This window comes from Salvia hispanica, chromosome 4 (assembly GCF_023119035.1).
Source record: "Salvia hispanica cultivar TCC Black 2014 chromosome 4, UniMelb_Shisp_WGS_1.0, whole genome shotgun sequence".
NCBI classification, from domain to species: Eukaryota; Viridiplantae; Streptophyta; class Magnoliopsida; order Lamiales; family Lamiaceae; genus Salvia; species Salvia hispanica.
Window position 1 is genome coordinate 40,032,200 of NC_062968.1, and position 15,043 is coordinate 40,047,242.

The window sequence follows — 15,043 nt, forward strand, 5'->3', positions numbered from 1 at the left end:
TTGGTTTGAATCTAGAGGTAAGAGCATCCACAATAGCGGACATTCTGGCTGGCGTTCAACCGGCGACCGGTTCGTCCGTCGGGGACGTCCACTATTGAGGCGGACGAGCGGGCCGGTGACGGACGTCCCGGACGGATGAGAGGTTGTCCGTGATCATGCGCGGACGTCCGTCGGTTCGTCCGTCCTCTCGTCCGCTATTGTGGTCAGGAGACGGACGTCCTGGCGGGCAAGAGCATTTTTTGAATTTTTTTTTTCTTTGAAAACTCTATGTATACGGCTCGTTGCACTTCATTTCATTTGTACCACGGACGAACGACCGGTTAATACATGTATTGCCATGCACAACATGATCGTCGGAAATGAAGGCCTAAAACAAAAACATATTATAGCGTCGGGCCGAGCGAGACCCCCGTTCGACTAGCGGCAAACTATACAGATACAAGGCATACTAACATGTACTTTGTTTGAATCGTTTTTTTTAATTGTACTATGTTAATTTTTTTTATTTAATGAAATTATTATTGCACTTTCTTCATCCGTATTCGTGTCGAAATTTAATTCCGTATTTGTGAATTTGTTTAATTGGTTATTATTGTGCTAGGCTATTGAGATGTCCTAGAACTAATCCGTCATTGTGCAATGGGATGTCCTAGTGACGTAGCAAAAGGTGTTTTTGGAAGGTCCTAGTGCTATATGCTATTGGGATGTCGACGCAAGTATGAATGCTCTAAACTATTTTTAATTATAAATATATGGAGTACAAATTAAATAAATAAAAAATAAAGGTGGGCCAAGTAAGCCAATTTTGATTGGTAAGTAAAGCCTAGCTCATAAATTATCACCTCATTTAGGCTTACGTTTTAATAATCTAGTTCAATTCTATCATTGGGTAGGGATGTCGGACCAAGTCAGCGAGGATCAACTCAATTCATATTGCAAACTAGTTGGGTACTGGCTAATATGAATGAAACTTTATCAGATTATATATTTTTAATCTTTAACTCTGAATGTTCGAATACCGGTCTAACTTAATAGTCTAATAGTTGCTAACAACGAATTTAACATGCATGTGGCTAATGCAATATATATTGATAAAAATTAGTCATATATATAGAATGTAAACATTTTGTTATGAGAATTTCGGATGATGCTAAAATCGAACGTGAATAAATACTAATTGTGTAATATATATGGCATGAAATAAGAACAATATCCTACTAACAATATCCTATGCTATTTGTCCCATTTTATGTGACACATTTTTTTAGCACGTGGTTTAAAAAAATTATACTAATAAATAGTTAAAGTATAGGAAAACTCAAGTAAAAAATATGTCACTTAAAATGAGACGAAGGAAGTATAGGCTAGTATCGACTAAATCTGAGCAGTGCAAATTCAATATCTTGCAAATGAAAGAATGTCATAAAATACCACAAAATACCAAATTTGTAATAACTTCTTTATTTAATATTTCCTCCATCCTATCATAAGTGCGACACCTTTTTTAGAAACGAAGTTTAAAAAATTGATATTTAAAGAGTTAAGTGGGAACATAGTAAAATATAAGAGAGAAAAATGTACTCCAGAAAACCGAATTCGTGGGATCGAAAAATAATTAATAATAGTACACAATATAATATTTAAATAATTATTATATCATATATTAATACAATTTAAATATTGTATCTTTTTGTTAAGCACGGTAATTAATTAGTGCCAGTATCCATATTTTTGAAAATATAAAAAACACCTCATGCAATAATTTAACTGTTAAGGCTGTTCTGAATTTTTTAATATTTCATCCTCTTTAATATTCTAACTATACTTTCGTTTACTTCTTAGAATACTATTTATTTTATTTGTAATTTACAAATATTATTATTATTTAACTGCAAATAAAAATAAGAGGCAAATCAAATGAAATTAATGAATCATACTAAATGACAATTATTTTTAATATTTTACACATTTTAAACTTACTTGAACTATTAATAAAACATATTAAATCAAACAAACACTTGTTAATAATACCACTAGTATTTACGTTTACACTTAAAAAGAACAAATAAAATAACGCCACATTAAATAATATTCCGAAGGATTACTAAAGCAAATTACAGCTTTGCCCCGCTTATTCTCCATTATTCTCTTTTCCAATTTTTCTTCTTTTTCAATTTTTTCATGAAGCTTTTTCTATTTGGCGAAAATATTTCACCTTTCCCCTGAATATGTTTTTTTCTAATTCTTTTCCTCAATTCTCGTCCATTGAGACGAAGCAGCCATAGTGTGGGGTCGGAGCCGGTGCAACGCTAGGTCGACGACTAATTTTGGGAGGTTCTCGGAGATATTCACGGACCGGCGGTGGGGTCGGCCGACCCCACTCATTGCTTTTTCCTAAAAGCGCAATAGCTCACTTATGGTAGAAGACCCCAAAAATAAAAGAGACTCCATATGATAGGACATGTGGAGTATTTTTTAATGTACCTGGAGTCAAATTATAGGTAATTTTATATGGATTTTAATGGAATTCTGATTCTAATTGTATATGTTTAGAGGAATGTTTTATAAAAAAATTATTAAAAAAATAAAAAAAATATGTAACGAAAATTTGTAATTGTAAAGATAAAATACAAATATTTGTATCAGTATAAAGTATATGGATCAGTATACAACTCAAATGTAACGTATTAGTATTATACCAGCGTGGATCATTATATAGGTCTATGCGGATCAGTATAGCTGCCACTAGGAGTCTCATTTGAGTTCGACACGGAATTTAAGAAATACTTCATCCGTCTTAAGGATGATTACCACTTTTTTGGGTGGCACGAAATTTTATACAGTTATTTTTGTGTATTATGTGGAGAGTATAAAGTAAGAGATAGAGAAAGAGAATAAAGTAGAGATAAAATGATTTCTATTTCTAGTATAAGTCATCTTGCGTGGGACACTTGGATCATCTTCAATTCTTAAGTGCGAGGTGCGACGGGGGGAGTATATGAATGAGAAAAGATAGTGGAATATGTGATCCTTTTTTATGTATTAATTTTATAATAGAACATGGATTAAATGAGTCAGTGAAAACTGAGGTATACCTACCATTTATTGTAAAAATGAACCGAGACTCTTAATGGTTAACAAACTAAAATAGTAAATCGGAACTCTTATAACAGATGGAAGGAGTATTGATTTTCGCTAAAATCCAAAAGTCATTCTCATCCATCTACATCTTATATTAGGTATCTAGATTTAAGCGTTATTATGATACATTGTAACATGGTGTGTGCGAAGGTTAATGCGCTATATTAGTATCCTTCATATTCTTATAACTCAAGAGTCATGACATATGCTTCATGAAAACTGTTAATTGCAAATGAATTTGTGGAACTACACACTCAACGAGTTTTTTAATTATCTTATGCTAAATATATATATATGTATCATGCGTCCAATTTATTGTATAAAATCGAAATATGTACGTCAATTCAAGCTGAAGCATAAATCGTAGGAGTAGAATTTATCGGTTTTAAAAAAATCAGATGCATATGACTTTTTAAATCATGGCCATATATGGATACGTCTAAATGTGAAATTTAGAACGAGATATTGATCCAATTAATTAGCGCATTAAATGGGATGCTAGTTCGGCCTAATTCCTAATTAATACCCAAACCAAATCCAACGTGACATGTTACTCTAAAACTTTGAACAATATGATCAAAATATATAGTTAATTATCTACATATTCTAAACCAATATACGTATACTACATCACCGATATTTAAACTATATAATATATGTTTGTGTTAAAATGACAACCTCTCTTAAAATGACACCGTAACACCACTTATTCAGCAATATTATAAATTCTACATAGCAATATTAAACACTACACAACAATCTATAGATTGTTGTATAGTGTGTCGGATATTGTTGGACAAGAAATATTGTTGTATATATATATATATATATAGGATTGTGATCAATTGAGATTTTTTATGCTAATTGAGAAATGAGATGCAATATCAGCCACTCACTTTTATTAAATGAGTGGTCCAGATTTTTCCACAGGGAAAATATCTTTAGATTAATTAATTATGAAAGGGCAGAATGATAATATCATGGTACATTTTATTCAATAAATATTTTTTTTAAATTTTTAATTTTAATTTTTTAATAATATATATATATATATATATATATATATATATATATATTTTCAACTACATATACAATTCATGTCAACTACACACATATAATGTCAACTATGTGTACAATCCATGTCAACCACACACACATTCATGTCAACTACACACATATAATGTCAATTATGTGTACAATCCATGTCAATTACATATACAATTCATGTTAACTACACAATATAATGTCAACTACATGTACAATTCATGTCAAATAGTATTTATTGAATAAAGTTGTTGACATTTGATGTGTAGTTGACATGAATTGTATATGTAGTTGACAAAAAAAATGATTTTTTTTTAAAATAAAAAATTATAAAAATTTAAAAAATTATAAAAAATTAATAAAATTAATAAAATTACAATTATGCCCCCGTGTTGACATAAACTACATGCTATTAACATTTCACAAATATTTTGGATGAGTGGCTGAGATTGCATCTCAATTCTCAATTAAGTTCATAAATCTCAACCTAACAAGACTATATATATATATATATATATATATATATATATATATATGGGGAGATGATCAAAATAAGAATGCATTTAAATCCAGAAATAAAGCCCAAATCTTGGCCCTAGAATTAGATGATCTAATGGTCAATAATTAACCAAAAATACGGAAGGTCATAATTAAGTAGTTTTAGGTCATATTATAAGATATATATGACTGGATATTAAAATAGTAGTACTGCATATTGCATCATCAATTTATTTCATGTCTGTTTTTCTTTTTCTTTTCTTTTTTATTAACTAGCATTTGACACAATAATTTATTTGAGTATACTTGTCTAGTGATTTTTTTAGTGATTTGACTAAACTAATACAAAGGCTATTTAATATTTATCAAATCAGAAAAGCAACGTTTAAGATTTCAGCTCTATAGTTGATAAAGGTCTTCATGTAGAAACAGTAATATTAATGAAGGTCTTTATGTAGAAACATATAATAATGATAATGGTAAGTATTTGGCTTTATAATGAAGGTATTTAATAAAAATAAATATAATAAATTTATACTATTATCTAATTATTATATTTTTCATTTTGTCATTTGGATTCATCCATTAAAACTAGTCTACTTTTATTTTGAAAACATCTTGTACACCACATACTACTAGTAATGTCAGTCTCAATATCTACTAACAATGTGTATATACTTCAATTACTTTTTCTCATTTCACGTTAAAACTTGTATTATTCTTTTAGGAGACGGATGGTTTATTACCATGTACTAGCTCAAATTAATCAAACAAATTATACACATTACGGGTCCAAATTAACAAGATTTACCTGCAACTAAATTTAGAAAAAAGCTAGAAGTATAGAGTATGAACTATATGTATCGATGGCCCAATAATTTAATTTGTATAACCCATATAATTATTATTGGAAAAATAATTGAGCTCACATTCGAGTAATATTTTGTTCAAAAAATAAGATATAAGTGAAATTTTAATATGAATAGTTTGCCATGACGACACGTAATGTAATTGGTAGATGTAAATAAGATCAATAATTGGGCCAATTAATCCCATGTGATAGTCTACGTCGATTTCCTAATTTGCCATACAAAACCATTTCTATGTGGCGTGCATGTTAGATTCAAAACTACAACAATTTTTGATATTTGCTTCATCGTTTAATGGATGTGTATCAATTAAGTACTGAAGAGTTACTCTCTGCCGACGGAGCATATATAATTAAGTTATTCACGAATATTATTATAATGGGAATACTTCCACTAGGATTATATTTTATGACAATTTGAATATGACATGAGAGAAATAAATTGATGAATCATAAATTTGAATATTTGGAGGATAATTAAAATGTTCAATCAAGTTCAAAAATAGCAAATCTGCTAAAATACAAATGATTGATTAATTAGATTAGATTATTTTTTATCCATATAATCATTTACAGTAAGCGCCCTTACTTAGATTAATTTCTGCCGACAAGTAGTTGATCAAATTTGCAATAGTTACAAAATTGTTATAAACAAATACGCAAGCAGCTCATGCAGCAGTCTATATATAGTGACAATGCAAGAGCACTATTATTCACTCACAACAAATTCCAATCCCCCCTCAAAAAAAAAGAAAAAAGTACACCATATATTTAAGGCAAAAAATGGGTGGTTTTGGAGAAGTTAAGGTAGTGTGTTTGGTGGTGATTGTGGTGGTGGCGGCGGCTGCGACTGCGGAAGGAGCCATCTCATGCGGGCAGGTAATGAGCAGCGTGTCCCCCTGCCTGGCATACCTCCGAGGAAGCGGACCAGTGGCGGCCTCTTGCTGTGATGGCGTGAAAAACTTGAACAAGGCCGCGGCCACAACGCCTGATAGGCAGGCCGTGTGTGGCTGCGTAAAGTCTCTTGCACCAAGCGTCGGGGCCAAGCCGGAATTGATTAATAGCCTCATTACAAAATGTGGCGTCGCCCTTCCGTACCGCTACTCCCCATCCATGGACTGCTCCAAGTAATTACAACTCTCCCTCGAATTAATTATTACTCCATTTTTCATGTGTCACCTAGTTCTATTTTTTATGCATTTTCGTAATTTGTGTTTATATGTGGCTGCAGGGTCCAGTAATGGAAGTTTGCAATGGAAAGTTTACATATTTATGATATGAATAAGATGACTGTAATTTATAAATTGTGATTGTACTATCTTTACGACCTCCGTCCGGAGTCCTATTAGTATTGTAATGATTTGTGAAATAGTGATATTTATTTAGTAATAAAGCGAACTTGTTTTTTCGCAACTATAGAAAGATAGTACTACTAATAACTTGGATATGATCTCCAAAACTGAAAATGGGTTAAGATTTAGATACAATCATCCATATACTATTGAAGATTACAAAAGTTGCGAATATGTCATCACTTCAAATTGTCTAGATATGTTTAACTCTTCTGAAATAATTGATTTGTTGGATGTTTTACATTTTTTATAATTAATTAAATTGAGATTAAATACATTGCCGGTGTTGTAAAACGTGGTTTGTCATTTCACGACTAAATGGATTCCAATTTCCAAGTTAATGAGTTTCGTTGTAACCACAAATAAGTTGAAGTATGCCAATTTATAAGATACGGCGTTGACCTTCGCCTTATCGTCGTGATGACCAAAAGATATGTTGTAAAGAATAGCTTTAATTATCGACAACCCAAGAAATACGATAAATATACATTTTGAGCAATTCATCTTATTCGTGTGTAAGCACAACTCGCCAATAATTTCTGCCATTTTGAGCAATTCATCAATTATTTGTGTGTAAGCACAACTCTGCCAATAATTTCTGCATAGGTAATTAAAGAGATATGTAGTTGCTACATATCGTTCCTCAGTAATTAAATAGGACGTGACACTACTTATTAAAACAATTTTCTGCATAAATCAGTATTCATTGATATAATTGAAATACGAGTACACACTATATAATTCGAAAGAACTTCATAGATAATAAAATAAAATTACAACTTCGTAAAATATAACTAAAATAACTACTCACTTGATAGAGACCTAGACTTTTATTTTATTTCGGAAGGAAGCTGATAATCTCTCTGTACATTTATTAGCTTATTTTATGTTTTATTATTTAGTTGTTATGATTTAATTTACTTTCGAAGTATAAGAAAGGGAAAAAAGTAGATAGAGTTAAAAGAAAATAAAGTAGATGAAATAATAAAGTAAGAGAGATGAAATATACTATCTCCGTCTTTGAAAAATAGAAACTTTTGAAACGACACGATTTTTAATACATAATTGATAAAGTAAGAGAGATGAAAAGAAAATTGAATAAAGTAAGAGAGAGTACGAGAAAAAGTAGTGGAGGTAGTGTTAGTGAATTATGGGATCTACGTCCTAAAATAGAAAGATTCAAAAGTTTCTATTTTTAAGGGACGGATGTATTACTTTTTGCTAAAAGGAGCAATAGCTCACTTATGGTGGGAGACCCCAAAAAGTAAAGTAACTGCATGTTGTATACCATAGATGGAGATTTTTTTAATATACCATATATCAAATTATTAGAAATTTTATAAGGATTCTAATGGAATTCTAATGGTATATGTTTAGAGGAATGTTTTATACTTCATCCATTTCCATAATAATTTACATTTGGTCTGAGTATGAGTTTTAAAAAAAGTAAAAAGTAATGGGTTGGAAAAGTTAGTGGGATATGAGATCCATTTTTTTATATCGATTTAATAATAGAATGTGAGTGAAGTGAGTCAGTGGAATGTGAGACCTACTTACCATTTATGGTAAAAATGAAATATGATTCTTATCGTCGAATGCACTGAAATGACAAAATGTGACTCTTATTGTGAAATAGAGGGAGTAAAAAATATAAAAATAAATGAAAAAAATGTAACGAAAATCTATAGTTGTAAAGAAAATACAAAAATTTACTAGTATAAGTATAGATCAGTATACAACTCGGTATGTAATATATATATAGTAAGTTAAATAATAATAATACACAGCAATATGATGTTAGTACATAGATTCAATTAGATCATTATACTGAATTATTACGAATGATTATACAATTTAATAGTACACAGATTCAATTAGAATATTATACTATTCCATTTTAACTATTTATTATAATTTTTATAAAATGATTGTGCAAAAATGACTTGGACTTTTAAAATAGGACGAAGAGATTCTAAAATAGGACGAAGAGAGTAATTCATAATACAAATTACGAATTACGAATCATTATACAGTTGAGCTGCAGAGCATGAATCAGTATATACATCATATGACATTAATACATAGATTCAATATGGATCATTAGTGATTCATAACGTATTATTACACTAGCGTGGATCATTATAGAGTTCAATGTGGACTAATATAGTTTCGTCCGCTATTAGGAGTTTCATTTGATTTAGTACAAATTTTAAGAACAATCCCTTCGTTTATAGGAAGATGACTCTTCCCTTGGGCGGTATAGAATTGTATGCAATTTCATTTTATGTGTTAGGTGGAGAGAATAAAGTAAGAGAGAGAGAGAGACAGAGAATAAAATAGAGATAAAAGTGTTTCTATTTTTAGTACGAGTCATCTTGGGTGGGACAAACTAAAAAGGAAAATGAGTCATCTTCAGTGGGACGGAGGAAACATAAAGGAAAGTAGGTGAGAAAAGATAGTGGAATGTGGGGTCCATTTCTTATATACTTCCCCCGTCCCATAAAAATATGAGCAATTGAAATGACACGAGAATTAATGCATAATTGGTAAAGCAAGAGAGGGGATGAGAAGGGTAGTTAAAGTACTGGAGAGTGAGACCCACATTATTATTAGTGTTTAAAAAGTTGTAATGATGAGCCATAATGGTATAAGTTATAAATAAATTGATGTATATGGCTAATGAGTTGGGGACAAGTATCTATAAATGAAAATGCTCATATTTTAATGGTACGGAGGGAGTATTAGTTTTATAGTAGAATGTGAGTGGAATGAATTATTGAAAAGTAAAGCGTACCTACTATTTTTTATAAGTGAATCATGACTCTTAATGGTGGAGGACTAAAATAATAAATCGGGACTCATAATAACGAACAAAGGGAATATTGATTTTCGCTAAATCCAAAAGACAGTTTCATCCATCTACATCTTAAATTCAAGTACATAGATTTAAGTAGGGATGTCAATGTAGCCCGCAACCCGTGGGTTGGCCCGAATAGCCCGCTAAATTTATAGGGTTAGGGTCGGAAAATTCTAGCCCGATAAAAATAAAACCCGATAAGCCTGCACCCGATTAACCCACAACCCGTTAGGGCCAGACCCGAAAACCTGATGGGCTGGCCCGATAACCCGGTAAAATTTATATTTTTTTAATTTTTTACTCCTAATTCGACACTTCGTTGACTAATTTTATGATATAGATAACTAAAAAAAGATAACTATCAATTTTATGGTAAATATATAAATTATATATTGAATTTTTATTAATATAATAATTGTTAAATAAATTAATCTCACTAAAAGAATATTTAAATTTTTAACATGCATTAAAATTTCATGAAATATTACAAATATTAGTATTTTATGATTGAGTTTAAGCATATATATTAAATTTATCATAATTAAATATTTTATATTTTATAAATATAACTAATTTTCATCATGATTTATTGGATTGACTAAACTAATTTTCGAGCCTTAACCTTATCGGCAGCAACCCCGATTAACCCGCCGGGCTAGCCCGAAACCCGAGCTTTTAAGGTTAGGGTCGAACTTTTATAACCCGAAAGAAATCACAACCCGACAAGCCCGCACACAATTGACCCGTAACCCAAATAGGGTTGGCCCGAAACTCGATGGGCCGACCCGATTGACATCCCTAGATTTAAGTATAAGGTGGTGTGCGCGGAGGTTAATGCACTATATTTGACTACCATTATCATTGGTCTGGTCTGTCCAGGCCACCTTTTCAATTAAAAGAAATATAAAGTAAAATTTTGGCCTCTCTCTTGACAGCCTGCAATCTCATGGTTGCCGATCGGTGACCATCAGGTCTCCCTTTCTTCTTGTCAACCAATGAAATTATGTCATTTAAAATTATATTTAAAATTTAAATATTTCTTATATATTACATTACATAATTATAAAAATTATATTAAAATTTATAATTTTTCATTCTCTACGAATAGAGACCACAATTGCTATATAATTTAAAAAAAAAAAAAAATTATCTTTTTTTATCCACATATAATTCCTTTTCTTTAATATTATTTCTTATTTTAATGTAAATTATTGTGCCTTTTTACAAACTTTATTATTCAATGATATAATATTTCAAATAATATTATTATTATTAAAAATAATATACATAAATAAATAATGGTGTAGTTGGGTGGTCATTGATAAACCATATAGAAAAGAAGATGATTGGGTTGAATGAATATTAACGATGTTAAAGATATATAAAAGAGTAAGAAATTAATTAAATATTGAAAAAGTGAGTTAATTGGATTAAGTTGAGTGGTTACTTATAAATATAGTCTCCATATGCCGAGATTAGTGCACTATATTAGTATCCTTCATTACTTTATAACTCGTTATATATTCTACACTCAACCAGTGAATTGCAAATCAATTGTGGAACTACACACTCAACGAGTTTTTTAATTATCTTAGGCTAAATATATGTATCATGCGTCCAATTTATTGTATAAATTCGAAATATGTACATCAATTCAAACTGAAGCATAAATCGTAGGGGTATAATATATTCATTTTAACAAAATCAGATGGGCTGCTAATTCGGCCGAATTCCTAATTAAGACCCAAACCAAACCCAACGTGACGTGTCAGTTCCATTCATAATAAATAATCTCATTTGTAAACAACATGTGAATATGAATAAGTGAATTGATAAAATAAGAGAAAATAAGAAAATATAAATAAATAAATAAGAGGAAAAAAGGGGATAAAATATCAAAAAGCTAGGAAGAAAAAATGAATAAAGTAAAAGAAAAAAAACTTTCAATTTTTATAAATGAAACTATTATTTTATAGATATTCCAAATGACAAAACAAAATTATGTTTCGTGAACGAATATATAGTTTACTTATCTACATAGTTGATTACTCATAAAGTAATAAATGATTTTCATACGACATTAGATAATTAAATAGGAGTATTTGTTAATAGGGTCATAGAGTGAAAGAAAAAAAAATTCAGTAAACTAGACACACCAATGTGAAAATAGGATTTAATATGTTAACTAATAGTAATATTTTGACAAATGGAAATATAAAAGCTTCACGTTTAGCTGGAACTAAAAGTAAAAAGCGGCAATATTGTGAACTAAGGAAACTATTCTAAATCAATATACACGTAATATATCTAATTAAAGTGAATATTTGCATCACCAATTTCTTTCATGACGGTTTTTCTTTTTTTCTTTTTTAACTAGCATTTGACACAATAATTTATTTTACTTTTTTGGTAAATACACAATAATTTATTTGAGCATATTTGTCTAGTGATTTTTTTGTGTGGTTTGACTAAACTAATACAAGGGTATTTAGTACTCAATTAAGACTAAACTATGACAAAGGCTATTTAAGACTAAATTGAGCTTACATTTGAGTAATATTTTGTTCGAAAAATTAGATATTAGTGAAATTCATATAAATAGTTTGCCATGACGGCACATAATGTAATTGGTAGGTGTAAATAAGATCAATAATTGGGCCAATTAATCCCATGTGATAGTCTACGTCGATTTCCTAATTTTGCCATACAAAACCATTTCTACGTGGCGTGTTAGATTCAAAACTGCAACAATTAATTTGATATTAGGTTCATCGTTTAATGGATATGTATCAATTTGGTACTGAAGAATTACTCTCTAGTCTACCGACGAAGCATTATATTAAAATTCTTAAATCTTGTCCCACAACAATTTTGTGATGATCCTTGCTCATCTATATAAATGTGAATAACCCTCTTCTTTATAAGGTCTTTTAAGGGGTGAGTGACTCATTTCTAATATGGTATCAGAGCGGGCCTAAGTCGATGATTGATTTTATCTATTTATCTATTTTCTTGCCTACCTACGTGATAGAAGTCTGATGTATCATTCTGGCCCACATGTGAGAGGTCTGTTAAAACTCTTAAATCTAGTCCCACATTGACTTGGTAATAATCCTAGCCCATCTATAAAAGTGTTAATAATCCTCCACCTTATAAGGCATTTTAAGGAGTGAGCGACTCATTTCTAATACATTAATACATTATCAAGTTATTCATGAACACTGTTATAATGAGAATACTTCTAGTTATCTTCATATTCTGCAATCCTGTGTATGCAAAAACATTTAAAAACACTTAGCACTATTCACATTTATTTATTTTTCTTTATCATTCACAATTTCAACTTTTTTGATATAACGATAAAAATATTAAATTTTTAAATGAAATTTAAAATTATATAATTGAAAAAATTAAAATTATATAATTTAAAAATAAGCTAATTATGGAATTTGTGTAATGGTCCTAATGGAGCCTTTTGGGTAACAATAAACTAGTGCGTTGCTCGATCTACACTAAACCAGACAAATTTCTAGTCATCGACGTCGTGTAATACAGAGCTAGGAAGCTAACATAATTGGCTCGTTTTAGTCGTTATCCTTATAGTATTGGTCAAGGGAGTCAAAAGACGTAGATGTCGCCTTACTCTTTCTATTGTGCTTCATGCCTTCTACCTGATTGGGAGGCTTCTCATGGCGTTTGGCTCACCACCACCTCCTTAGGCAAATCTTTGTAAGCACTCTTCGATCTCTTCTCTCAGCTGCCCAAACCGTTAGCTCTCCTGATTTCCCGTAGTATTGCACCTTCGTCCAAGCCAAATGGTACTTGAAGGACGTCCTCATGACTCATCTCTTCTTCAATCAAAGGAGTATAATGTAGGGGCGGAGCTAGGATTTCATTTGAGGAGGGAAAAAATATATTATATAGAAAATATTTATGTATTTGAGAGGGGCATTTAGAGTATTTTGTTAATATAATTGAGAATTTTTATGTAAAAATAAAATAATGTTGAAGGCATGGTGGTGGGGTGGGGGCGGGGGGGCATTTGACCCTGCTCCATACATGCCGGCTCCGCCCCTGGTATAATGCCTCTTGGAGTGGATTTGGGCAATGGAGCACGCAGCGACGTGCTTTGGGGAGTCACTAAGCATGCCGTTGTACATGCTTTTAGTGTGTTTAGCGAAGAAAATAGAGTTAGAAATTCTATTTTTAAAATGTACATTTTGGAAGAAAAATATGACAATTTGAATATGATACGAGATAAATAAATTGATAAATCATACATTTGAATATTTGGAAGATAGGGTCCTATTCTAATGCTTATAGCACCCTGATCCAAAATCAAGACTAATCTCCATCCTTGGATTTTAAAATGAGTGGATGAGATTAAAGCTCACAAAATCTCAATAAATAGTAGACAAAATATCAACAAAAGGGTAATATCGTCATTATGTTATCATATGATAATTTTCGTGAGTGTTTTATTATATCAACATTGTGTATTACAAATATCAATAATATGACATTAGAATATCAACACAAGAACAAGAAAATATCAACACATTTTTATTGAGATTGGACATGCATAATATTGAGATTTTGCCTACAATATATTGAGATTTTTTGTTGTATTTGTTGAAAATAGCTGCTTATCAACATGTACGAAAATTGAAATATAATTTATCAAATTTCATCACCCGAACATCGTCGGAACATATGCAATTGAGATCTCGTTGGAATCCTTATTAAATTATCTTTAATTTGATATATTTTTTGCTAACAAATAATTTAAATTGAGAGAGTTACGTAAATTTAAAGATTTGAGATGATTTTGAAAAGAGAGAAAGTAGTTAGTTATAATTACTACATATAAGATTTGACATTAATACCCTTTTAATTTAATTAATAATTATTTAAATTTAAAATATATTACACTTGGCATTATATTAACCACAAGATCTTCTAATCTAATGGTTGAAAATTAGTCTCAATTTGGGATTGATAATTAGTTAGCAATTGATTACATCCCTTGGAGGATCAAACAAATTCAAAAATAACCAATCTACTAAAATAAATGACTAATTAATTTGTTTAGATTATTTTTATATCCATATTATAATTTTATAGTAAACACCCTAACTTGGATTAATCTCTACCGAAAAATGGTTGCTCAAATTATCAATGTTTCAAAAATTTGAAACTATTGTTATAAACACATATGCACATGCAGCAGTCTATATATAGTGACAATGCAAGAGCACTATTATCAGATGCAACAAATTCCAA

General features: G+C 30.4%; 1 protein-coding gene across 1 annotated transcript; it reads left to right on the top strand.

The window, feature by feature from the left end:
* The first annotated feature begins 6,260 nt into the window (after positions 1–6,260).
* Positions 6,261–6,964, top strand: LOC125224176 (non-specific lipid-transfer protein 1-like). Its single transcript, XM_048127535.1, has 2 exons — positions 6,261–6,678; positions 6,783–6,964. The coding sequence occupies exons 1-2, from the start codon at positions 6,335–6,337 to the stop codon at positions 6,790–6,792; spliced, it is 354 nt and encodes a 117-aa protein (XP_047983492.1). The 5' UTR covers positions 6,261–6,334; the 3' UTR covers positions 6,793–6,964.
* The last annotated feature ends 8,079 nt before the right edge of the window (positions 6,965–15,043 follow it).

Excerpts from the sequence above, each read along its gene's own strand:
- LOC125224176 (XM_048127535.1), top strand. The coding sequence starts at position 6,335 with ATGGGTGGTTTTGGAGAAGTTAAGGTAGTGTGTTTGGTGGTGATTGTG.